This window comes from Artemia franciscana, chromosome 4 (assembly GCF_032884065.1).
Source record: "Artemia franciscana chromosome 4, ASM3288406v1, whole genome shotgun sequence".
NCBI classification, from domain to species: Eukaryota; Metazoa; Arthropoda; class Branchiopoda; order Anostraca; family Artemiidae; genus Artemia; species Artemia franciscana.
The window spans coordinates 60,866,052-60,892,850 of record NC_088866.1 but is presented as its reverse complement, the minus strand read 5'-3'; the positions used below and the strand labels follow the sequence as shown (position 1 = coordinate 60,892,850).

Here is a 26,799-nt window from a genome sequence, read left to right as displayed (position 1 = left end):
TATCAGGAATAATTTGATATTTGAAAAAATGAATCGGAAAAACGAACCATGGACTAATGAGAAAGTTTCAAGTCACCCAGGGATCAATAATCGATCTTAGGCTGACATAAAACTTTCTCATTAGCCCTTAGTGATAAGCAAAAGTATTAAAGAGTAAAAATAATAATTAGGTAAAATAAGTATTAACAAGCAGCAGCCAGGATTGTATGGTTTTTCTTTTCTTTGTTTTAATATCGGATGGTCACTAAACAGATGATGTCAAACAAGTGATATTAAAACAAAAGAAAAAAGTGGCCAAAAAAGAGAGAAAAGATACTACTAAGCAATAGTACAGAGATAATATTCAACAAAATATTTAGACAAAAATAGCAAAATAAAAACACTATTATCAGTGTAACAGCAGGTAACAACAAAATTACTGGTAATTGACCGATCATTACTTTACGATGCAATGTTGTGTCTGAGGATTTTCCCCTTGTTGCATGGGCTAAATACAAAAAAAACTTGAAATTATTTCATGGCCGAGATTACCGGTATACCACTAAATAAGTGGATTTTACCATTTATATAAAAAACTGCAAAAAATTGGTCATTACGCTAAAAAGGTAATCAATATCCAAATACGACTGAGTTGTTTCTTTCTAGTGGACGAAGGGGTAGGATCATAAACACAGCATTGAATTCTAACATTCCATAAGCAGAACAACTGTAAAAGTTTCTCCGTTCCATTTATTCAGAACTCCAAGGTCCATATCTAAAAAAAATCTTTCATCTGCACTTCCTATGTGTTTTCCATTCCTTTTAGTCCGAATGAAACTGCGAAGCCAAAATATGGTTTAAACTAAAAAATTTAACTGATTTTATTTAAAGAATTTTCAAAACAGAATTTTTGGTCTTTCTGAAAAGCGAATTTTCCCTTTATGCAAAGAAAAACTAAAATGGCGTGTTTTACATGCTGCGCACGAAGAATCACTAATTTACCTTCTCTTGGTAAAAAAAAAATCCCGAGTGTATATTCCACATAAAAACAAGAGAATACGATGAAATCTTTCCAGGTATCAGAATGTTAAGAAAGGCCTATATTGGTAATAAATAGGAAAACTTCAGTAGCAAATGGGGAAGCGTTAATGCTTACCTGCCAAAATAGCTTGTATTTTCTTTGCTGAAAGACGACTTAACTGTTGCAAACAAAGTTTTTTCAATTCACCCAAAGGAAGAGGCTGAAAAAAGATCACATTCAATAAATTAAATTTCAAATAAACAACGAAAAACGGCCATCAAAACGTAAAACAGCATACATAGCACATTTTGCCATTTCTAGGCATACAAAAATTACAATAATAAAGAACGAAGTGTTACAAACAAACGTGTACCAAATTTATCAGGAGACTATTGGTGCGGGAGGGATGGGGGGGAGGTTATTAGAGCTGGTGATGCACGTGAAGTCTCAACATGTTAATGATGATAATTATAACCTCAATGAAGCATAAGCTACACCTTAGCAAAAAGAGGGGAGGGTGGCAGCCTTCGTGATATATAGGATAATTTACTTTTTATTAATTTCTAACATTGTTGTTTACTTTAATCTGAAAGCTTATTTTTTCTCTTCGATTTTTTTTTGTATTTTAAATGTTTGGAGTGTTTTCTTAATCTTAAACGGAGGTGGTAGATGCTGTGGACTTTCGACAAGCAGTAAGATTTCCGACGATGACCGCATTTCTGAAAAAATACAGAAGCTAGTAAAACCTTTAGATTGTTTCACACTTAATAATTCATTTGCTGCAAACATAGAACCCAAAGTGCCTAAAAATCTCCTATTTCCAGATATAGAGTCCCCTATCAGAGGGCACTGAACCCCCCCCCCCCCGGCGATTACACCATCTCCGAAAACACCCCCGAAACTCCCCTCGCGGAAAATAGCCTCAGAAACAACCCACGGAAAATATCCCCTCCCCCGAGAAAAGTACCCCCCACCGATAACTACTCCCCGGAAAATACTCCTTCCCCCGTGGAAAATAGGGCCTCCCAAATTTGAGAATTTTATTTGAGTTTTTTTTTTTCATTTCCATGAGGGGAAGTAACTTTGGTACTTGTGTATTATGCGCTACTCACTCAAGTTTACGCTGTGCAAAACTCAAGAACGAACCGGTTTTTTCGTTAGTTTCTTCGTTACTTTAGAAACAAATTTGGGCTACAGCTTTGCACATTAGGGTGGGGTAGAGGGTAAAGAATAGCGGGTCTGTATCTAAAATATGCTAGGTACAATTATTCTGCATATTATGAAGTAAGAATTGTTTTCTGACTTCAAACTGTCCAAATACTTTACCCTTTACTCTTATGTGCAAATATATAGCCCAAATTATATATTTCCCATCTATTCTGTCACTTGTCTTGTCTCACGCTAAGCTGAAAAAAACTAACGAAGAAGATTTTCCAGGGGGTATTTTCTGGGGGGGTAGTCGCCGGGGGGGGGGGGGGGTAGAACCCTATCAGAGACCCCATGTCTGAGCTAACTGTCCAAATACTAAGTGTCGTCTTTTATATAGGGACCCTAACTTTGGTGTGACCTTGCTTCTTTGCAACCTTTCTTCAAGCTATGTAGATGCCGCGTCGTGAATAAAATATTTTAAATATGCACAAGTAAGTTAGAGGATGGATCAACCTGAGCTAGGGAGGAGGAGCAGTTTTGCTTAAGTTATTCAAAAAGTATTATACAGTGTTTCTATTCAAGCTAAGATGTATACGTTATTTCCTTATCAAGAATAGTCTGGACTGACCCTACAATTCAAGTGTCTTATTATATCTTTAATTCGCTAAGTGTTGATGTTATTGTCACTTTTTCTAAAGCAAGTGCAAGTGGCTCTTTTTCTCGGCTTTCTTTTCCAGTTAGCAAGTGGAACTTTTCCTGGCTGGCGAAAACAGTTTTGAAATCCAAACTATTTTACTTTGCATGTAAGGCCAAGGCACGTCAATTAGGGGGGGGGGGCTACCTCTTCAAATTATTTACACATACATCCCTGGATTTCGAAAAACACCTGTTTTGATATTTGAATGGGAAAAAATCTATAAAACAATAAAATTCTCCCCCCCCCCTTTATCTATATCTTCGTCAATTGATACCCTTACTAAGGCCTGTAGGCCACTTCTTTGTTCAAAGAATACATTATTTGCACCTAGACTCTAACTAACGTAGTCTACGAAACTTCCAGCACCGCAAAGGCTGTACTAAGATCACGGCTTCCCATGAGTCTTCTAGAAATCATGGGTTCTAGCTTTCACTACTTTTACGGAAGACATTATTCCTCTGAAGTAGATAATCCATTACAACAAGTATCTATTCGAATAGCCTCAAGGGAATAATCTGCGAAACATATCCTTGATAGTAATGTTTCCAAAAAAGGGAATCAGTTGTAAGTATCCTGTGGGGCCCAAATCTCATTCCTTAAGCTAAGAGATCATATACTCATTACAACTATTTATTAGCATTTAAAAAAAAACCACAAATTACGAAAAAATAGGAAAATATAGAATAGAAAAAAAAAGGAAAAAATAGAAGAGTATCATCCTTGAAGCAAGCTTGTAGCCTAAACATTTGCGAATTTTCTAATTTACGAACTAAACATATAAAAATTTCGAAAATGTCTATTGCGAGACTCAGGACATTTTTCTTACAAATTACAAAAAAAAAAAATACTGTAACACCCACAGGTTTCAATCTGCGTGGTTCACCAGAATCAGTCATCATGTCAAAAAAGAGTAAAAGAAAACCATCATCGGTAAACCATGACGAAGTTTCAGAGATTGGCAACTATTTGGCTATTTACCTAAATAAAAAGCATTCGATACCACGTTACAAAAACCACCTTACAAAAGAGCACAAAAAAGTGTTCAAGGAAATGATTAGCCAAACGTGTCTTCTGAGAGAAAGGTTGAGATGCCTAAGACAATTTCTGCGGATGAGGGATGACAGATTGCCAAAGATCGTCCTTGTTAGGCAACCACCTAGGGTCAAACAAAAGCGGGTAGTCCCCGAAAAGAGTGCCAGGATGTCAGAAGGAAAGATTAAAAAAAAAAATTGGGAGAATATAAAGAGGAATGCTTTGAATAGATTGGGATGGAGGAGGAGTATGCGTAGCTATGTTGGCCTCAGGCGGCGTGGTGCTGTACTGAGTTATTATTAGAAGTAGTTGTAGCAATTTCTGAGTGAGAGTCAGCGGCTGGTGTCTTGTGGGACCCTTTATTAGATGCTCTAAATAAGGGATCAGATTGTCACCATTATCATCATTTATTTAAACGTGAACACTAAGCCTTCATCCAGACGCAAAATATTTGTTCAATCCTTAAAGCCTTCCTAGGGGCACTTTGGATCTTATCACGGTAAAATACTACTTACTGCCATATTTCTGTACATTTGTAGTTTTGAAAAATCTAAAAAATTGTTAAGGTTTTACGGCAAAGATTTTCTTTCTATGAAAGCTTCATTTTGAGTGACCACATTCAACCATAAATTAAGAAGATCTGAAAGCAGTGGAAATGTGCACTATTCCCAACTACAAACTGGTTTCGGGTGGTAAAATGTAGTAGTAGAAACTCAACAAATAACCTTTAAAACTGCTATTCCAGATTCTTAATCTTTTTAACTCCCAGATAATTTTGTATGTTTAATATATTTGACTTCATATATTTCTGGAGTTTCTATTTGTGTGTTTAATATATTTAATATATAGAATGACTTCACAAAAATGTTCTAGTGGGAAATTCTAAGGAATCATTGAGCCTTAGATCTATGTGTTGGGAACAAATATCATTACTTATAGTTTCCCACTTTATAGAGATATAAAATACCTTTAAAATCATCAAAACACTTCTGGCGCCATAAAGGCAATTAATTATAAAAGTTCGAAAATCTGGTGGTGAGCACAATGATGAATAACATACCCGTGTATGGCTGTTATTTTCATAAGTTAAAACATCTAGAGTTGCGCCCCTAAACTGCACCTTATATGAATTTCTATCAAACAGTTCTTGGTAACAAACTGTAGCAAGGAGCGACCCGGCTCAATAGTAACCGAAACCATAAAAAAGGAATTTTAATACCAATAGTTACATCAAAACAATCGCATTTTTATGCTGATTTGAATATATAAGTTTCATCAAGTTTAGTCTTACCCATCAAAAGTTACGAGCCTGAGAAAATTTGCCTTATTTTAGAAAATAGGGGAAAACACCCCCTAAATATCATTGAATCTTATAGAAAATCACACCATCAAATTCAGCGTATCCGAAAACCCTACTGTATAAGTTTCAATGTGGAATTTTATAATTTTTCCCAGAAGACAGATCACGGATGCGTGTTTATTTTTTTTTTTTGTTATTTTTTTTTCCCAGAGGTGAACGTATCGACCCAGTGGTCCTACAATGTCGGGAGAGGTCTTATTCCAACAGAAAAGTTATTGTGCCCTTTTTAAGTGACCAAAAAAATTGGAGGGCACAACACTTGACTGGGGAGAGGATTTAAAGTGCCGAAACCCTATACGCAAGTGTATTCTCCTGATGAGCTCTTGTGTTGGGTTGTTGCCTCTGAATTATTTGTCTTTACTGTTTTTATTGTTTGGTAAATGACGACTAATACTTATTGACGACATGACTGCCTGTCCATGGATTATTCTTTATGGTTGATTGTGTATGGCTATGCTGTTTGACCTATGTGGTTGTATGGATGAGTAGGGTTAAGGCCTCATTCAAGTGCTGGTCTATATTAATCACTAATTTAGTAAAACAGTTTTCCCTTTCTCCTTCTATCTCTCTCTTTTTTTTTTTTTTTTTTTTAATGTGTTTGTGCTGTTGCATTGATTATTTCTCTTTTCGTTATATAGTAATGTTTATTGGGAATGTGTACACACGTTTTCAGGGAGACTTTTTGTGTTGATGGGGGGGTCAGGGGAGGGGGGTACGTGGGACGATCTTTCCATGGAGCAATTTATCATGAGGGAAGAGAACTTCCATGAAGGGGCTTTTGGATTTTCTAGCATTATTGAAGAATAACAATAAGAAAATAAATAAATAAATAAAAATTCAGCTGGAAGTAAGGAGCAGCATTAAAACCTAAAAAGAACAGAAATTACTACGTATACGTAGTAATGGTTGTTCTTACTACGTAATTACTTACTACGTAAATTACTACGTATATGAGGGGGCGAGCCCCCTCATATACGTAATAAAAATATACAAATATAGAAGTTCGTTACGTAAGTTACGTATATTTATTACTGATAAAAACGTTCGTAAAAAAAATAAAAATTATAGTTGCCTATTTAAGTAACCAAAAATTGGAGGGAAACTATGCCTCCTCCCCCACCCCCTTTTTGTATTAAAATCTTCTGATCAAAACTATGAAAAAACCATTTAGAAGAAAAAAAAAATTAATATTCAAATTTTATTTTAATTATTTATGTGCGGTGAGCCAAAATCAAAACATGCATTAATTCAGAAACGTTCAGAAATTAAACAGAAAAATACAAGTTTCTTTTAACTGCAAGCAAGGAGCGACACTAAAACTTAAAACGAACAGAAATTATTCCATATATGAAAAGAGTTGTCCCCTCCGCAACACCTCGCTCTTTACGCTAAAGTTTTTTATTGTTTTAATAAGTAGAGTTGTAAGAAAGAGTCAAACTATAATAATTTCAACAATTTCAACAATTCAGACAATTACTATTACTACTGCTATTGATAGTTCGCTGCAGAACAAACCACCTGAGGCCAGCACAGCTGCGCAAGCGCTGCTCTTTACTCCCTGCCATCTAATTCTAATTTCCTTTAAAAGTCCTTATTTAGACATCTTCTCGCCGTAAACCGAGAACAACCTGGTTTTCGTTTGCCCCAGAATGAATGGCCCAAAAGAACAATCTTTAAATAGCTGTGATCTTTCAGTCATTAAATGTCTTCTAGCCATCTTAACTTTCTTGCATAATAACCCTAGGAAGTGGGTTCGAACTGCATCTTTTTGCATAGTTTACTCTTTGATATATAGTCAGTCAAAAGCTATCTAAAGCTATCCCTAGACAATTCCTTCGGAAAACATCTAACGAATCTTCCTCGGGTTTTCGAAACGCCCATGTTTCAGAAACATATTGCACTTTCAATGCCATGGCTTCCAATATTCCAGTCTTAGTTCGTAGATTTATCTTCCTATACTACCAGACTGTTTTTCCAAGCCGAAAAAAAATACCCTACCTCTTGGCTATTCTACTTCTTATATGCCGTCTCTCAGTGATCCACTTTCTATGCTATACATGCCTTCTTTCATTACCTAACGTCACCTTTTTACCTTCATCTATTCCTAGTCTACGCGATTTGGTCGCTTACTTAATTATCTGGCTATTCTTGCACCCTGAAATCTCAAGACCCTCCAAAATTCATTTATTTCACTAACGTTTTTATGTAGGACACTCAAATTACATATTCTAAGATTAGAAAAGTTTTATCTTCACAAATTTACACCCTGCTCCTCTACTGTCTTTGCCGCGCTACCTAGGGTAAAGTTCATCAAAATACTTTATACAAACGGGATAGGATCTAGCCCTACTTAACTCCCTTTTCGCAGCGAACCAACTATTGATCTTTCTTCATACCTTAACCGTAGCAACATTATCCTATTGCATAGTAATAATTACTTTAACACGTTTGTAGAAGCTTAAAACCTCAACTACGAGGCTAAGTTGAATTTCATGGCATGGCTCCTTTTTGCTAATGTCTACGCGGTTTTAACCTCCCTCCCCCACTAAAAAAAAGAAAGAAAATTCCGAATCGTACATTGGTTGTAAAATTGTGGGTAAAAAAAATATATCATTACCACTACTACTACTACTACTACTAACAACTCACTGCAGCACCAGGCCGTCTGATACCAGTACAGCTACGCACGGTCCTTCTCAATCCCAACCTATTCAAGACCTCCCTCTTTACCCACCGGGAGGTTCCCATTTCTCTTAAGTCTTTCCATGCGACATTTTCCCACCCTAACCGGGGACGACCTGCTTTTCGTTTGGTCCTAGACGGTTGGCCGAAAAGTACAACCTTTGTCAATCTGTCGTCCTTCATCCGTACATAGTGACGTAGCCTTCTCAACCTTTCAGTCATTATCAAACAGTTCGTGGTAATCAAACAGTTTGTGGTACCGAACTGTAGTAAGGAGCGATCCGGCTCAATAGTAACCAAAACTTAAAAAAAAAGGAATTTTGATACCAATAGTTACATCAAAAGAATCGAATTTTAATGCTGATTTTCAATATATAAGTTTCATCAAGATCAGTTATACCCATCAAAAGTTACGAGCATGAGAAAATTTGCCTCATTTTAGAAAATAGGGGGAAACACCCCCTAAAAGTCAATCAATCTTAACGAAAATCACACCATCAGATTTAGCGTATCAGAGATCCTTGTTGTAGAAGTTTCAAGCTCCTATATACAAAACTGTGGAATTTTGCATTTTCTGCCAGAAGACAGATCACGGATGCGTGTTATTTGTTTGTTTTTTTTTTTCCCAGTGGTAATCGTATCGACTAAGTGGTCCAAGAATGTCGCGAGAGGGCTCATTCTAACGGAAATTAAAAGTTCTAGTCCCCTTTTTAAGTAACCAAAAAAATTGGAGGGCAGCTAAGCCCCCTCCCACGCTTATTTTTTCCCAAAAATCACCGGATCAAAATTCTGAGATAGCCATTTTATTCACCATAGTCAAAAAACCTAATAACTATGTCTTTAGGGACGACTTACTCCCTCGCAGTCCCCGTGGGAGGGGCTGCAAGTTACAAACTTTGACCTGTGTTTACATATAGTAATGGTTACTGGGAAGTGTACAGACATTTTCAGGGGGATTTTTTTGGTTTCGGGGGGAGAGTTGAGGGGGGGGGGGTACGTGGGAGGATATCTCCATAGAGAAACTGCTCATGGGGGAAGAGAATTTCAATGAAGGGGGCGCAGGATTTTCTAGCATTATTTGAAAAAACAATGAAAAAATAAATATGAAAAGTTCTTTCTACTGAAAGTAAGGAGCAGCATTAAAACTTAAAACGAACAAAAATTATTACGCATATGAGGGGTTTACCTCCTCGTTATATCTCATTCTTTACGCTAAAGTATTTTTAGTAATTTCAACTATTTATTCTACGGCCTTTGTGATTCAGATGTCATTCTTAAGGAATTGGGACAAAATTTAAGCTTAAACGTAAAGAGCGAGGTATCGACTAGGGTTGAACCCCCTCATATACGCAATAAAAACATATGAATATAGAAGTTCGTTACGTAAGTTAATTCGTAAGTTATGTATATTTTTTACCAATGAAAACGTTTGTAAAAAATTAAAAGCTCTAGTTGCTGTTTTAAGTAATCAAAAAATTGGAGGGCAACTAGGCCTCCTACCGCGCTCCTTTTTTCTCAAATTCTTTGTAAAATTTTCAAAATTGCAATTAATTAATATACAAATTTTGTTTTGATTATTTATGTGCGGAGAGCCAAGATCAAAACATGCATTAATTCAAAAACGTCCAGAAATTAAATAAAAAAAAAAACAAGTTTTTTTAAATGAAAGTAAGGAGCAACATTAAAATTTAAAACGAACAAAAATTACTCTGTATATGAAAGGGGCTTTTCTCCTCAACGCCCAGCTCTTTAAGCTAAAGTTTCTTACTGTTTTAAAAATAGAGTTAAGACAAAGAGTCAAACTTTAGCGTAAAGGGCGGGGCGTTGAGGAGAAAAGCCCCTTTCATATACGGAGTAATTTCTGTTCGTTTTAAGTTTTAATGTTGCTCCTTACTTTCATTTAAAAAAACTGTTTTTTTTTTATTTAATAGCCCCAGAAAGCGAAACTGAACCACACTTTTCGCACAACCTACTATTTGAGATACGGTCAGTCAATATGGTATCCAAAACAATCCGTAGGCAGTTTTTTTGGAAAACTTTGAGCAAATCTTCCTCTTTTTTAGAGTACCCATGCTCCAGAGCAACAAACTTGTTTACAGACTTATCCTGCTATTCTTCCAAACTTTATTCAATTGTGAAAAAAACACCCGGGGCCTTGGCTATTCTACTTTTAAAATCTTCGCTGCATCCACCGTCTTTACTATTAATACTACCTAGGTAAGTGAGGCTGTCCACTTCATTGATTTTATTATCGCACCTTGAACTCGCAAAACCTCTAAAAGGTTTTCTAAGACCTTGTTTGCTAAGGCCTTCGTCTAATATACTAACCCTAAAAAACATAATAAAATCCCAAAATGCAGGTGAAAAGGATCTTATCTGAGACAGTAGCCCCTTATGTGAGGTACCTCCCTTCTTCTTCATTTTTTGGTAGCACCTCCCCCACCAAAAAATTCTCATGGTAGCCCCCCCCCCTGTACAAAAATCTTTTGATGTTCCCCCAACCACTAAAGAAAATAGATATTATAGTAAGGAAATCTAATACAGTCGGTAATGTTAATTTTGTTTTACATTCCTAAGATAACTAAAGACATTAAAATGAAAATTCCGAGCAAACCTTCAACAGAGGAGGCAGCATTGCTTGCAGTCTTGCGCCGTTAACAACCGAAAAAATTTGTTCGATCATGCCTTTGTTGTCACCAATGAAATATGCAATCGGAAAGGTTTCGCGGTCCAAATCTAAATCGTCACGGCTATATAATCCAATCTCCTGTAAAATATAGAAAGTCATATGATTTTCTAGCCACATAATCTAATTAAATTGTGAGTTCTTATCTACAGAGCCGTTTCTAGCGTCTAGCGTCGGTGGTACCCAGGAAAATTTTTTTATAGCGCCCCCCTTCTTACTCAAATATCAGCAAAAACAGCCGAACAAAAGCGAAAAATTTGATCAAAGTAGGCAATCTCCCAGCCGCAGCCCCTCCCCCCTTCTAAGAATGGCATTGTTAATTTAGCAAGACTTGATTCAAAGCAAAGACATGGGTGACTGAGAAGCTGAAAACAGCCGAAACGAGCGAGGGAAAAGTTATTTCTAAGCCCCTTCTTCAACAGAAATACAAACACTTATTTAATATAAGCAGTCCTTGGAGCAGTTTTCTACACGTGCCCCGTGTTGGGATTGGGTCTAGCTTTGAAGTGGGGAGAGTGACAAATTAAAAATGAACATAAAGGTAAAATAAATGGAAACCAGACACAAATCTTACGAAAAATCGCACGAAAAATCGCAATAAACTTAAAATTTGAGAGAATGTACAAAGAGGGTCACGTCTATACATACCTGACTTAGAACTCGGGTCTCAGCGAATCTTTACCTCTCAGAAATCCTGATTAAGAGCAAAAGAGAAAATATAGAACAAGATTCAAGAAGCATAGCTTGGCAATATGAAATCAAAGATTTACGTCAACGTCACGCTAAGAAAGATGACAGAAAAAAGAAAGGAGAAGGGAAGACAGGAATAGAGAGTAAGAGAGAGAAAGGAAAAGAGAGAGAGATACATGAATTGGTGGAAAGAAGGTGGGTAGGAGGGAGGAAAGGGAACAGGGAAGAGAGTGTGTGTACGTACCTTGTCATGATTAACTTAGGGAACATTTGTATTTAATCAGTCTCTTTCAGGTTCTGACAAAAACATTATCAAACACTTCGTGGTAACAAACTGTAAGTTAGGAATGACACGGCTCAATAGTAAACGAAACTCTAAAAAACTGGAATTCCAATACCAATAGATATACCAAAGAATTGGCTTGTTATACTGATTCCAAATATACAAGTTTCATCAAGTTTAGCGTTACCCATCAAAGACAACGAGCCGGAGAAGATTTGCCTTATTTTCGAAAAAGGAGGGAAACACCCCTCAAAAGTCAAAGAATCTTAATGAAAATGACAACATCAGATTCAGCGTATCAGAGAATTTTGTTGTAGAGGTTCCAACTTCGTATCTACAAAAATGTGAAATTTCCTATTTTTTGCCAGAAGAAAGATCACGGATGCGTCTTTATTTATTCTTATTTTTTCAGGGGTGATTGTATAGACGCAGTGGTCTTAGAATAATGGGAGAGGGTTCACTTGAATAGAAATTCAAAGTTCTAGTGCCCTTTTTAAGTAACCAAAAAGATCCGAGGGCAACTAGCCCCCTCCCCTGCCCGTTCTTTTCCAAAAACTGTCCGATCAAAATTTTGAAATAGCAATTTTGTTCATCATAGTTGAAAGGCCCAATAACTATGCCTTTGGATATAACATGACCTCCTCACGCCACAGACGATAGGTTCTTAAGTTATGAAATTCGTCCATTGTTTCCGCGTAGTATTTGTTATTTGGGAAGTATGCATACATTTTCAGGTAGGGGAGGGGGAGATTTTTTCCTGTTTTTTCAGGGAGGAATTTTCCGTGGGGGAGGGAAGTTTCCAGGGGACGAGCTTTCCAGGAAAAATTTTAAAATAGGGAAATTCGCCATAAATCCTATACAAAATTGCTTTTTATGTCTTGCTTTCTCTTTTCCGTCTTAATTTTACGCGCCGAGATGTTATTGTCTGGGATAAATTTTCCCTCGGATTGAATTGTCTAGAGAATAATTCCGTGGTGAGGGGTATTTCTTCGTGGAGGCGTAGCCAAATTTCCTGGCATTATTCAAAACACGATCAGAAATTAATTAAAAAAACAAGTTTTTTTTAACTGAAAGTAAGGAGCAATATTAAAACTTAAAACGAAACGAATAGAAATTACTATATATGAAGGGGGCTGCTCCCTCCTCAACTCCTTTACGCTAAAGTTTGAATTTTGTCCCGATTCTTTAAGAGAGACTCCTGAGACTCAAAGGTCTTTTAATCAGAAAAATAAGAAGCTTTTTTAAAGTACTAAAAAACTTTAGCGTAAAAAGAGAAGTGTTGAGCCCCTTTCACAGACGTAGTAGTTGCTGTTTGTTTTAATTTTAATATTGCTCCTTACTTTGAATTGAAAAAAAAAACTTGCTCTTTTATTCCATATTTAGTAAGTCTGATGGGGAAAGAGCTATAGAAAATTGAATTATTTGCCCTAGGTGTTAAAATTTCAACAGAAATTTTATGATGTTTACAACTTCCCCTTGCACAACATAAACATACCTAGGACAAAACGCAAAGATTGACATTATCAAAATAATCAAGTGGGAAAATAAGTTTTAATAATTTACTTTATAAGAGTAATAAAAGTAGTGGAGAAATAAATTTTATAAACATTTTCTCAAAAACAAACTATATTCCTAACGAAAAAAATCTTTTGAGCGTTAATTATGATCATGAAGTCTATCCGAAAAGTACTATTAAGAGCACAAAGGAAGAATTATATTGGGTTAAAGGCACAATACGAATTATTCCCCCCCCCCAGATATAAATACCTTATACAAAGTACGACATCGTAGGCGAGATGACGATTGATATGACCATCATGACAAAAAGAGACAGAACAAAGACAAAACAAAAAGAAAAAACAAAGAACACTTACCTCTTCCTTTTGTTTCTTTTTCTGAATCCTATCCTTTTTCTTTTTTAACTTGATCTTCTCTATTTCTTGATTTTCTGCTGGTGACAATTCTTGAACTTTCCCCATTGTAATTCCTAGATAAAACAAGCATTTTTTTTAAAGCGTTGGGAGACCAAAAACCAAAGTAATAAAAAAAAATACATATATTTTAATTAGTGAGATAATTTCTATTGTTTAACTCAGTGTATCTCAACTTGCCTATCGCTTCAATTTCATTCATCGAAGTTCACGTGTTTCATTGTAGCTCATTCTTTCTCATGGACTATCAAGGGGCCTTCTGTGCTACCCAAAACTTTTTATGACTCCCTCCTTTAGAAACCTGGAGGTTTACTCTTTGACAATTCCTTTAGAGTGCTAGGATTTTGGGGGAATCCCAGCCAAGAATCATTATCGCAGTTGCACAAATATATAATTACATAAAACTTAAATATCTAGTCTGTACTGCAAGGCGTATCCAGGATTTTTGTTTGGGGGGGGGGGGCAGTATTTTTTTTGCAGAAAAAACCTTTAGAAGACACATCAAAATTTGTTTATGTGCATTTTAGTTACGTTTTTACGAGTCAGACTTTTTGTGGGGGATCAAAACCCCTACCCATCCCAACCCATAGATATGACTTTGCTATGCCATAAACATTTGGAGAAGATCCGTTTTTTATTTTCATTTTTTAACATAATCTTTAAAAAACGTGCATGTGTATATACACATTTTATTTATTTTTCTCCAAGGACCTCTCCTAGCTTACTAACCTGTTCTGAACAATTAACTTGTGCATTAGGCTACCCTCTAGATTTTTTTTTGTCACCTCTATATTTAAAAAAAATACTTTTTTTTGGTATTTCATTAAAAAATAGTTTTTTTGGTATTTTCATTGAAAAAAGGCAAAAAAAAAAGTTTCTCACTCCCCAGATTTTGAAAAATAAATATTATTCCCCCTCCCCGTACATTTTTGTGAATTGGGCCCTCTTTTCGCTTAAATTTTTCGTTGCATAAGATACAAAAGCGGTTTTCAGAATCAACCATTCGTTACAAATCTGTAAATCTAAAAAAGAAAATCCTACCAAGTCATAGCCAGGGCCCTTATGGGGCCCTTTTTAATTTTAACACATAAACCAATGATTACATCGGCCTAAACGAAGCTCTTTCCATTAGTTCTTTGGTCGTATTTTTGAATCGCTGTTAACTTGTCCTAAAACATATAGCAGATTTCGGTATATGATGTGACCATCATTTTAGCGAATAGTTTACTTCAAACCTTTTAAGATCTTGAAACAGTGTTAGCTTTCTTTGATTGTCCAATGACCCGCAGATGAAGCTATCTCTTGATACAACATTTTGAACAACCGAAACAGAAAGCGTTCAAGCAGTCAGATTGATTGAGCACACCCTACTTATTTTTGTGACAGTATAAAAAGTGAGGGTGGATAAATATTTTCCATTTTTACCCCTTCCGTGTTTACTACTCTGATACCATTGCAGATGTTTCAATAATGCTGCGTTTCCAAAAATTTGAAAAACTTCATACAGATCTATTCTGACGCTAATGCACCCCTTTCAAAGGGTGAATTAAGTAGGGTACCGATGTTTACTTGTCAATGTGTACCATTACATACAGACCTCGCACGCGCTCAATGCTAATCCCCTTTGAATATCAAAGTTTTTCTACAATTCCTCAAATTTCCAAGCAAAAAACATCCCTTTTTTAATGCAAAGAATGAAATTGAATGGGGACGAATTTGAACAATGGAAGATTAAATAGGCGCAGGGTACTTTTCATAATTTTGGAAAAAGTGAATAAAATTTGGAGGGCAGATGGTCCCTGGCGAATTGAAGCGGAAATGAAAGAAAAATGCACTTTTTGAAGGGTGATTTTATAGAAAAGATAAAAATTGCATTTTAGATGAGGAGCTGCAACGGCTTTTCATAAATTTGAAAATCAGGGGTAAGTCCAAGCAATCAATTGTATTGAAGGGGAGCATATGGTTATTGAATGCGAAAAGTAAAACATAAATTTATCATAATTTTAGATCACTCCATTTAAACTTAGAATAAAGGACACCTATGCCATCTCAGGTGGTTTATTTTCAGAATTATGAATTTAACGACGAAAACCACACTGTCTATCCATTATAAAAACAAGCAACAGGTAAAACAATACGGAATTTCCAAGACAGTGAAATTTGTTCAAACCTTAAATGAACATACTCAATCAACGCCATATGTGCAAAATTTAATTAAAAACTATTTGACAAATTATATTACAAAACCAATAGTTAATATCAGTGAACCTGTTACGAAAGATCTTTTAGGTCTCTAAAATGGATATCTCCTTTTTCTAAAACAGATCAAAAAAGGATATTGTTATGTCTCTTAAAAGAGATCTTTAGGTCTCTAAAAGATCTGTAAAAAGACAAGAATCCCATTAAAAATATGTTCTTGATTCTTACTTTACCTGAATGAATTGAATGAATAGGACTGAATGAATCAGTCCTAGTTGAACATCGCTGAAGTAATGATTTTGGGACTATTTTAATTATAATTTTAAAGATCGCATTTTATTGCGAGTTTTATTTTATTTATATAAGTGTTTTTTCTGAGAACTACTCTTAGATATAGAGCCGAAATATTCATTTAAGGTTTAAACAAATTTCACTGTTTTGGAAATTCCCTTTTGCTTTACCTGTTGTTTGTTTTTCATTAGGAATTTAAAATGGTGAACATAAAGGTGATAGCGAGTTTTAACAACTTGAGGTATTTTGTCAAAAACCGCTATACTGATCATAGATAATTTAAACTGAAGCAAAATTACTTCATTCACTTTGTAGGGCTGAAAGGTATATACAGTTTAGTCCCCCTCCTTGAATAACAAGCAAAATTACTTTTTTTGCACGGGTAGTACTGATCTGTCTCCCGTTTTTTTGCTGTTTTTTTCCTACCGGGGCTAGCGAATGACCAGTACATTTTGGAGAGACGTTTAATGGGTTATTTGAACGGAAATTAAATTTGCTAGTGCCCTTTTTTTAAAGTTTTTTTTTCAACAGGCCTAGCGGGCAACCAGAACATTATAGAGAGATGCTTAGCGAATTACCAGAAAATCATAGAGATATTTAATAGCTTATTTGAACGGAAATTAAATTTGCTAGTGCCTTTTTAAGTGACCGAAAAGATTGGAGGGCAACTAGCACTCCCCCCTCCCAAAGTTGTCCAATAAAAATTTGAGATAGCCATTATGTTTCAACACAGTTCAAAGGTCCAATAAATATGGTTTTGATGATGATACGACCCTCCATAGTCTCTGAGGAAGGGCTGTACGTGGTACCAGGCTTATCGGTATCGCACGAATCGGTAGTGAAACACATCCTATAGTAACCAAAAGTCAAAAAACGCGTTCTGAAAAAAAAAAACTCCCTCGTGAAAAAAAAATGACATCTGTCACTGACTCAGGAATGGTAACTATTATTTCGGTCCGTCTTAAAAGTAAAAGTTTATTGCGAAAAGAAATGATGGTGATTTCAAAATAAAGCCTCAAGTCCCTCGAAAATGGCGTCAGATCAAGATGAAAAGTGTAACATTGGAATTAGCAAGATCGAAAACCTTGTTCAGGGAAATTAGAAGGAAAATCACTTTTTTTTTGCATTGGTAGCACTGATGTGTCTGATATGTATAGCGATCGCAAATTCTGTCGGTCTGTCTGTCCCGGTTTTGCTACTTAGGCACTTCCAGGTTAACAAGGACGATGAAATTTGGCAAGCGTATCAGGGACCGGACCGGATTAAATTAAAAATAGCCGTTTTCCCGATTTGACCATCTGGGAGGGGGAAAGTGGGGGGGGGGGACAGTTAATTCGGAAAAAATAGAAAAAATGAGGTATTTTTAACTTAAGAAGGAGTGATCAGGTCTTAATGATATTTGAAGTTTGGAAGGTGCCGTGTCTCAGAGCTCTTATCTTAAATTTCGACTGGATCCGGTGACATTGGGGGGAATTGAGGGGGGAACCTATAATCTTGGAAAACGCTTAGAGTGGAGGGATCGGGATGAAACTTGGTGGGAAAAATAAGCACAAATCCTAGATACGTGATTGACAGAACCGGGACGACTCCTTTCTCTTTGGGGGAGTGGGGGGAGGGCTAATTCTGAAAAATTAGAAAAATTAGGTATTTTTAACTTACGAAGGAGTGATCGGATCTTAATGAAATTTGAAGTTTGGAAGGATATCATGTCTCAGAGCTCTTATTTTAAATTCCGACTGGATCCGGTGACATTGGGGGGAATTGAGAAGGGGAACCTAAAATCTTGGAAAACGCTTAGAGTGGAGGGATCGGGATGCAACTCGATGGAAAAATAAGCACAAGTCCTAGATACGTGATTGACATAACCGGGACGGATCCGCTCACTTTGGGGGAGTGGGGGGAGGAGGGTTAATTCTTAAAAATTTGAAAAATGAGGTATTTTTAAGTTACGAAGGAGAGATCGGATCTTAATGAAATTTGATGTTTGGAAGGATATCATGTCTCAGAGCTCTTATGTTAAATTTCAATCTTATCCGGTGAAGGGGATGTTGGGGGGGGGCAGAACCTAAACTCTTCGAAAATGCTTAGAGTGGAGGGATCGGGATGAAACTTGGTGGGAAGAATAAGCACAAGTCCAAGATAGGTGACTGACACAACCTGACCGGATCCGCTCTCTTTGGTGGAATTGGGGGGGGGGGAGTAATTCGAAAAATAAGAAAAAATGAAACTTTACTTACGAACAGGTGATCAGATCTTAATGAATTTGATATCTAGAAGGATCTTGTTCTTTAAAACTCTCATTTTAAACCCCGACCAGATCCGGTGACATGGAAGGGAGTTGGAGGGGGAAGCCGGAATTCTTGGAAAACGTGAAATCGAGGTATCTTACGAATGGGTGACCGGATCTCAATGAAACTTGATGTATAGAAAAATCTTATGTCTCAGATGCTCCATTTTCAATTCAAATTGGATCCGGAGACATAGAGGATTCGCAATGAACTCTTTGTCATGGTTGAAGCATCAGAAGCAACCTAGTAAAAAGTGATCCAAAGCCAATAGTAATTAAAACTTTAAAAATGTCAAAACGATCTTTTTTTCTTCTTTTTTTCTAGGCCTAGTGGGTTACTAGAACACCACAGAGAGATGCTTAAGAGCTCATTCAAAAACTATTTCTCATATGTATGTGGTTCATATAAACTATGCGAGCTGCAAGTGCCATATGGCACGAAAAAAGGCGCTTTTATGCCGTTTCTTCAGGGGTGGGTCTAGCGGGCTACCAGAACATCTTAGATAGATTTTTGATAGCTCCCATAAAAAATATTGCTCATATCTACGTTCTTCCTATAAAATCCATCATCTGTAATGGCGCTATAATGGTTTCAAATGGCACTAAAAACGGCACTTTTGGTGCCATGTCTCAAGCATAAAAGCTTGGGGATAGTGGGCTATCAGAACTTTTGTAGAGTGATGTTTAAGGGCTCGTTTGAAAAATGTTGCTCATATCTACGTGTTTTTTTTCAATTCTATCATTGGCAAGTGAGATATAGCACTCAAAACAACACTTTTGGTGCCACTTCTTAAGTGAAAAATCTTGGAAGCACATGGAATCATGGTAATGATTACGGTCCAAAACCCTTAACTGCAGATTTACAAGAACACCTCCCACAAATTCCTCCTCCGGGCCCCCTTAATAAGCTACGCAATTAAAGTCTTTAAACTCCAATATGTTAAATTACATTATTAGAGGCGTGGTTCTGTTAGTACAGCTCTGGACTTCAAATTAGATTATCATACGTTCGATTTTCTTTTTCAATCATGGTTCGTTTCTTATGATTACTTTTCAGATAATCCACTATTTTTGCAAATGTAGTGCACTCATTTTTAAAGCATATCCCGGGAAGGCTCATTTTAAACCTATTACTAATATATACGTGCTTTTTATCAATTACACCACACTAAAGTGCCATATAGCACTAAAAACGGCACTTTTGGTATCACTTCTTAAGTGGAAGAGTTTGGAAGCATAAAACGGTTCCATTGCAATAACTATGGTCTAAAGCCCTTAACTAGAGGTTTATAAGAACCCCTAAAATATACTCCCCCTCCACACCCTATTAGTAAGTTCCATAAATCGCCTACTCATGTTAAAAGTAAAAGAAATTAACTAACACTAAAAACGTTTCAAATAAAATTCTACCAAAATTTAAACTTGAATGATCAACAGTTTTGAATTGAACCTTTGAACTTCGCTCTGCAATCAAGTCTGTGTGCTAGTTCAAACGGTGGTAGTTGAGGAGAATGGACGTCCTTGCCCCCTTAGTTTTTGCTCCTACCTAGATTTTAAAAAACAACTTTTTTTTAGTCATTTCATTGGAAAAGGAACTTTTTTCCGTCAAAAACCGAAAATGCACTTTGTGGGAATGTGCTATCGAGTCAAATTTATAAAAAGCGATTAGGTAAAAATATAAGCTTTTAAATAATCCCTTAAACAGCTATCTTTTGTTACAGTAGCCTTCTAGTTTCTGCTAGTCAGTAGGTGATTTATATAGCCCTGTCTTCACTATGGCTTTTTCAGGCGAAGTCGGCCGAGTAAAAACAGCCTTTTGCTCATCGAAAAACCAACGTTCCTAAAAAACATGTATCGTTTTGTGAAGTATCTATAATGAACTTTATGTTATAGATTGAAAGTCTTTAGTAGTTGTCATGGTTGTTTGCAGTATTTTCTAAAGGTGTCTTATCTCCCCTAGATCCGTGATAACTAGAAATTACATTAAAAACAAGTTCTCAACTGAAACTAAGGAGTGACATTACAACTTAAAAAGGATATACACTATTCAGTATAAATAAAAAAGATCATGGCAGCGATTTTTCTGCATTAAATTTTAATCAAAAACGAACAAAGATTAATATAAAAAACAAAGTTTTTCCGATGGAGGCAAAGAGCAAAGTTGAAACTTAAAACAGACAAAAATTATTAATTCACAGCCTATCTAATATATATCAATATTACTAGTACAAATAAACCAACTAATTATGTTTCTCTATGTTTTAGCGTTATAGAAAACTAGCGCTTTTCTGTAAACACAAAATAATATAGGAGTTTTGACTGGCTCTCAGTTTGGTCCTGAAAAGGACATGTCATGATTAGTTTGTAGACAAGTTCGAAGTAAAGCCAGGTTGATAGCATTAGGACTATAGACTAGCTTTAGAATTTGTATCATGGTTGAGATTCACTGTTATATAGAGAAAAATAATCAGATTCCCAGAGTTTATATTACGTCTTATTTGATTTTCATTTCAAGTAATACTAAAGCATATTTTTACAATTTAAGACTGTATATTACTCAGTATTGGTATTATAGCTGGCAAGACCAAAATGCTACCTGATAAATCAATCTAATATTTCTGTATACTGTTCAATTTCTTCAGGGTTATTAAAGAAGTATTTAATTTTGCGCTTATGTTTTTAAGATAATTTCAATTGTATACTGAAGTTACTGATGTCACAAGTGGTGTAAGACTACGAAAAGCTTTATAGATTCGTTTATTGTTGTCACGTTACATACTCACTTTTGACTTCCCAAATCAATATTCCTCTTTTTTATGCTTGAGTTTTTCTGCTTTCATTAAAGCGCTAGTTTTCTATAATCCTAAAAGCATAGGGAAACATAATTAGTTGGTTTATTTGTACTAGTACTATTGATATATATTAGATAGGCTGCGAATTAATAATTCTTGTCCGTTTTAAGTTTCAACTTCGCTCTTTGCTTCCCTAGCAAAAACTTTTTTTTTTAAGGTGACAAATTAGAAAAGGGCCATGTACCTCCTATGCATTATTTTCAATCAACTGTTTCGTATGGAAGCAGTTGCAGTTCGTATATATATGGTCGCAGAAACTTGGGAGGGATATCATTTGATCAGAAATGAAAAATCCTAGGGTGCTTTAAAAAAGGCAAAGATGATTGGAAGGCAATCAGTCTCTTTCATGCTCATAGCCTCCCCCTCGTTACCCTCATGGTACCAGATCCAAATTGTGAGATAGCTACTTTATCTAAATGACTGGAAGGTCAAACAAATATATTATCCGAGATCAACTTGACCCCCAACTCCCACAGTTAATCCATAATAAAGCCATGTCAACAAAACACTGAAAAAAAAATTTAAAAAATGTTCGCCATAAAAACTGTTTTTCAAAAAAAAAAAAAAAATAAAGAGCCAGATTAAAACCTAAAAATAGCAGAAGCAAAGAATACGCTATTTATTGTAATAAACTTTCTTTATTTCTTATAAGTTTATTATACGTTTACAGCCAGAAATAAAGCAAGAGATCATATGTTTTTTTATTCATTAAATAAAAAACGAGTTTTTTTAAATGAAAGTAAGGAGCAACATTAAAGCTTAAAACGAACAGAAATTACTCCGTATATGAAAGAGGCTTTTCCTTCTCAACGCCTCGCTCTTTACGCTAAAGTTTGACTCTTTCTCTTAAGTCTACTTTTTAAAACAGTAAAAAAAAACTTTAGCGTAAAGAGCGGGGCGTTGAGGAGGAAAAGCCCCTTTCATATACGGAGTAATTTATGTTCGTTTTGAGTTTTAATGTTGCTCCTTACTTTCATTAAAAAAAAAACTTGCTTTTTTCAATTTAATTTCTGGACGTTTTTGAATTATTGCATGTTTTGATCTTGGCTCTCCGAACATAAATAATAAAAACGGAATTTGCATATTAATTTTTTTTTGCTAAATGGCTTTCTCATAGTTTTAATCGTACGATTTTCAGAAAAAAGGAGCGAGGGAGGAGGCCCAGTTGCCCTCGAATTTTTTGATTATTTAAAAAGGCAACTAGAACTTTTAATTTTTTACAAACTTTTTCATTAGTTAAGAATATACGTAACTTACGAATTAACAACGTAACAAACTTCTATATTCGTATGTTTTTATTGCGTCGATACCTCGCTCTTTACATTAAAGCTTAAATTTTGTCCCAATTCCTTAAGAATGACCTCTGAATTACAAAGGCCGTAGAGTAAATAGTTGAAATTACTAAAAATACTTTCGCGTAAAGAGTGAGGTATTACGAGGAGGTAAACCCCTCATATGTGTAATAATTTTTGTTCGTTTTAAGTTTTAATGCTGCTCCTTACTTTCAGTAGAAAAAACTTTTCATATTTATTTTTTCATTGTTTTTTCAAATAATGCTAGAAAATCCTGCGCCCCCTTCATTGAAATTCTTTTCCCCATGAGAATTTCCTGCATGGAAATATCCTACCACGTACCCGCCCCTCAAATCTCCCTCCCTCCATTAACCAAAAAATCCCCCTGAAAACGTCTGTACACTTCCCAGTAACCATTACTGGTTACTAACCATTACTTTGGGGACGAGTAAATCGTCCCCAAAGACATACTTATTAGGTTATTCGACTATGGTGAATAAAATGGCTATCTCAGCATTTTGATCCGGTGACTTTGGGAAATATGAGCGAGGGAGGGGGCCTAGGTGCCCTCCAATTTTCATGATCACTTAAAAAGGGCACTAGAACTTTTAATTTCCGTTAGAATGAGCCCTCTCGCGATATTCTAGGACCACTGAGTCGATACGACCACCCCTGAAAAAAAAAAACAAAAAAAACACGCATCCGTGGTCTGTCTTCTGGCAAAAAATGCGAAATTCCACATTTTTGTAGATAGGAGCTTGAAACTTCTACTTCAAGGTTCTCTGATACGCTGTATCTGATGGTGTGATTTTCGTTAAGATTGTATGAGTTTTAGTTGGTGCTTGCCCCTATTTTCTAAAATGAGGCAAATTTTCTCAGGCTCGTAACTTTTGATGGGTATGACTAATCTTGATGAAACTTATATATTTAAAATCAGCATTAAAATGCAATTCTTCTGATGTAATTTTTGGTATCAAAATTCCATTTTTTAGAGTTTCAGTTACTATTGAGCCGGGTCGCTCCTTATAACAGTTCGTTACCACGAACTGTTTGATTTATCCCAGAGTTAGTGTATCTCTTTATAGAAATTGTATACACCCATTAGTTTCATTAAAATGTGACAAATTTCATGCGTAGTTTGGTAAGTACACTCCGTTTCGTCTCAAGGCTGGGGGTTCGAGTTGAACCTTTCAGAAGGTTTTCTTGGGTGGGAGGGTAAGAGGACTAAAATTGTGGGTTTGGGGGAAGAGGAACAAATCTTTTCCCCTGTTTCTCAAAAAAAAAATATAGCCTACGCTACGATGTTTCCTCTTTTTTTTACTATTGTTGCCCGACAGGATCTTTTTTTAGTTATGTAATGATAAGTATACTTAGTGCGCATTAAATAATAAGTGCGTAATATCCCAATAGCTACCAATTCAGCTTCCCTTTGCATGCGTATAGAACAAATAATGAATCATTCATTTACCGATTAAAAGTAAGATACCGTGCTTTTTAGATTCCCTCTTAGTAGAAAGGAGACGTAAGAGTAATTCACGGATGGAATTAAACATTGTTATATCATTAACGCACCTGACTTTGATTCTCCAGCGATTGCTCTAGCCCTAGGTCTTATGTTACTAACCCTGCTTCTCTACCTAAACCCAGGTCTACGTTCGTTCATCCATTCTACTAAAAACGCCTTCACTGAATCCAAGATGACGTAACCGTAGCCCCTTGAGCACGATGATTAAATTACGTTTGGGGAAAAAAGAATAAAATCTCTAACAACATTGCGTAATTACTTTGAATAGCAATAAAAAATGAATAATAATACGGTTTCTGGTTTCAAATTCAATTCCACAATTGTTGAGAAATAATGAATCATCCTGTTTACGAAGTTGAGTCCAGGCAATTTGTGGATCCCTGTTAGGGGGAAAAGGGCGGTTGACGCATTTCATGAAAAAATATTTCATTTCAAGAGATATCTAGACCGCCATAAGCCGTCAGCAATAAAATTTCTCAGATTTCAGGAAAGAAATCTAACGCGTTTCCATGGAAATTCTAAGTGGATCGATTTTTTCCCGTTTGAAAATTGAATAGCCTGACTCGTTTGGCAGAAGTTTAAGATTTGAGAGAAAAAGTTCTAACTAAGAGGACAATAAAGCGACATGATAGCGGAAAAAAAGTGGACAAACCAAACGAACAATGGATAGCATAGAAAGAGGAAAATCTACGGGAAATTATCTCTTTGGTTTTAGGGGCTGTTCAAAATCAAGCCCCATTAATTAAATTTTTACATTCGTGATTCAGGTGCTTAATATATGGTTGCAAGTCAATCTGTGTCGATTGATGACGTCCAAAATGCGGCTGGATTGTCTAGAATTCGAAACAGAGTATATACCATTATTTTCCGATAAACCCTATAGCTTCAAACAGTAATTGCTCTATTTGTTTGCTCTGTGGGTCAATTTTTTTCATAATAAACGCTTCTGTAAAAACAACGACCGTCTAAATCAGAACATAGTGTGTGCTTTTTCTTAGGTTCAAGTTATTTACAGTTTGCACTTACCCGCCTTATCTGTCGATTTATGATCTCCAAGAATCTGCTGATTTGTCAGGAGAAGGGGAGGTGCGGGGGCACAAGTAAAGGTCTCTTTCAAGAACACCCTATCAAAACTAAAATCTCGTTCGCTTTTTTTTTAGCTTTTAGCTAAATATGCAGTTTACGGCATTAGTCCGGCTTAGCCAGACCCACAACCATAAAACAATTTAGGTAGGTTGTGCACCTTTAATTGGGAGAAATAGATGCAAACATAACTTGCGTTATATTAGAAACCCCCCCTCACTATAGATGGCCTCTTAACCAAGCCTGGCTTGTTTAAATCAAAACCACGGAAGATTAATATAACTTGTCGGAAATAAGTAGAGCCTTGAGGTTATTGGAGGTTATTGGTGCCTGGGACAAAATTTTATTTTAGACCCCCTCTCGTCTCAAATATAGGCAAAAAAGTCAATTCAAAGTGAAAAATATTATCAAAGTGGGCAAGCCCCAGCCGTGCTACCTCCCCAGCCACGGCGCTTGGGCCAAAATTATTCAAATTAGGCAACCCCCCAGCCGTGGTGCCTCCCTAGCCATGGCAAAAATGAAAGAAAGCAATATATATATACATATACATATATATATATATATATATATATATATATATATATATATATATATATATATATATATATATATATACCCTGAACGATTCGAAACTTCTTGTGTTAGTCTTTCACAATAGCTTTTTTTTTTCTTTTTTTTTATTGGACAAGGGGCTGCTTCCCACATTTTAGTCCAAACAAGTATATATATACGACTTATACTTATTGACGACATGACTGCCTGTCCATGGATTATTCTTTATGGTTGATTGTGTGTGGCTATGCTGTTTGACCTATGTGATTGTATGGATGAGTAGGGTTAAGGCCTCATTCAAGTGCTGGTCTATATTAATCACTAATTTAGGAAAACAGTCTTCCTTTTCTCCTTCAGTCTTTTTTTTTTTTTTTTTTTTTTTTTTTTTTTTTTTTTTTTTTTTTTTTGTGTGTGTGTGTGTGTTTGTGCTGTTGCATTGGTGATTTCTCTTTTCATGATATATATATATATATATATATATATATATATATATATATATATATATATATATATATATATATATATATATATATATATATATATATATATACATATACATATACTATATATATATATATATATATATATATATATATATATATATATATATATGTAAATGTGTATAGGATGTATATAGTCCTATAGTCCTATGTATATAGGACAATATAGGATGTATATAGTCCTATAGTCCTATGTATATAGGACTAAAATGTGGGCAAGCAGCCCCTTGTCCAATAAAAAAAAAAAAAAAAAAAAAAAAAAAAAAAAAAAAAAAAAATGTAAAATAAAAAAAACCTATTGTGAAAGACTAACACAAGAAGTTTCGAATCGTTCAGGGTATGAACGGTAGGGAAAGAATGACCATTTACAATAATTAAATAAAAAAAAAACAAGTTTTTTTAAATGAAAGTAAGGAGCGACATTAAAACTTAAAACGAACAGAAATTACTCCGTATATGAAAGGGGCTTTTCCTCCTCAACACCCCGCTCCTTACGCTAAAGTTTTTTATTGTTTTAAAAAGTAGAGTTGCGAGAAAGAATCAAACTTTAGCGCAAGGAGCGGGGTGTCGAGGAGGAAAAGCCCCTTTCATATACGGAGTAATTTCTGTTCGTTTTAAGTTTTAATGTCGCTCCTTACTTTCATTTAAAAAAACTTGTTTTTTTTTTATTTAATTTCTGAAAGTTTTTGAATTAATGCATGTCTGATT

The 26,799-nt window shown here is 35.5% G+C and overlaps 1 protein-coding gene across 2 annotated transcripts in view; it reads right to left on the bottom strand.

Annotated features, from left to right (window-relative positions):
* The window catches only part of LOC136026680 (centromere protein F-like), a 111,011-nt gene that overhangs the window by 64,895 nt on the left and 19,317 nt on the right, over window positions 1-26,799 (bottom strand). For both annotated transcript variants that reach the window (XM_065703421.1, XM_065703422.1), the window contains exons 2-4: window positions 13,454-13,566; window positions 10,535-10,687; window positions 1,136-1,220 (exon numbers count right to left, since the gene is read on the bottom strand). In XM_065703421.1, coding sequence (XP_065559493.1) covers window positions 1,136-1,220; window positions 10,535-10,687; window positions 13,454-13,558 — 343 coding nt within the window. In that variant the 5' untranslated portion in view covers window positions 13,559-13,566. The remainder of the gene's footprint in view (window positions 1-1,135; window positions 1,221-10,534; window positions 10,688-13,453; window positions 13,567-26,799) is intronic.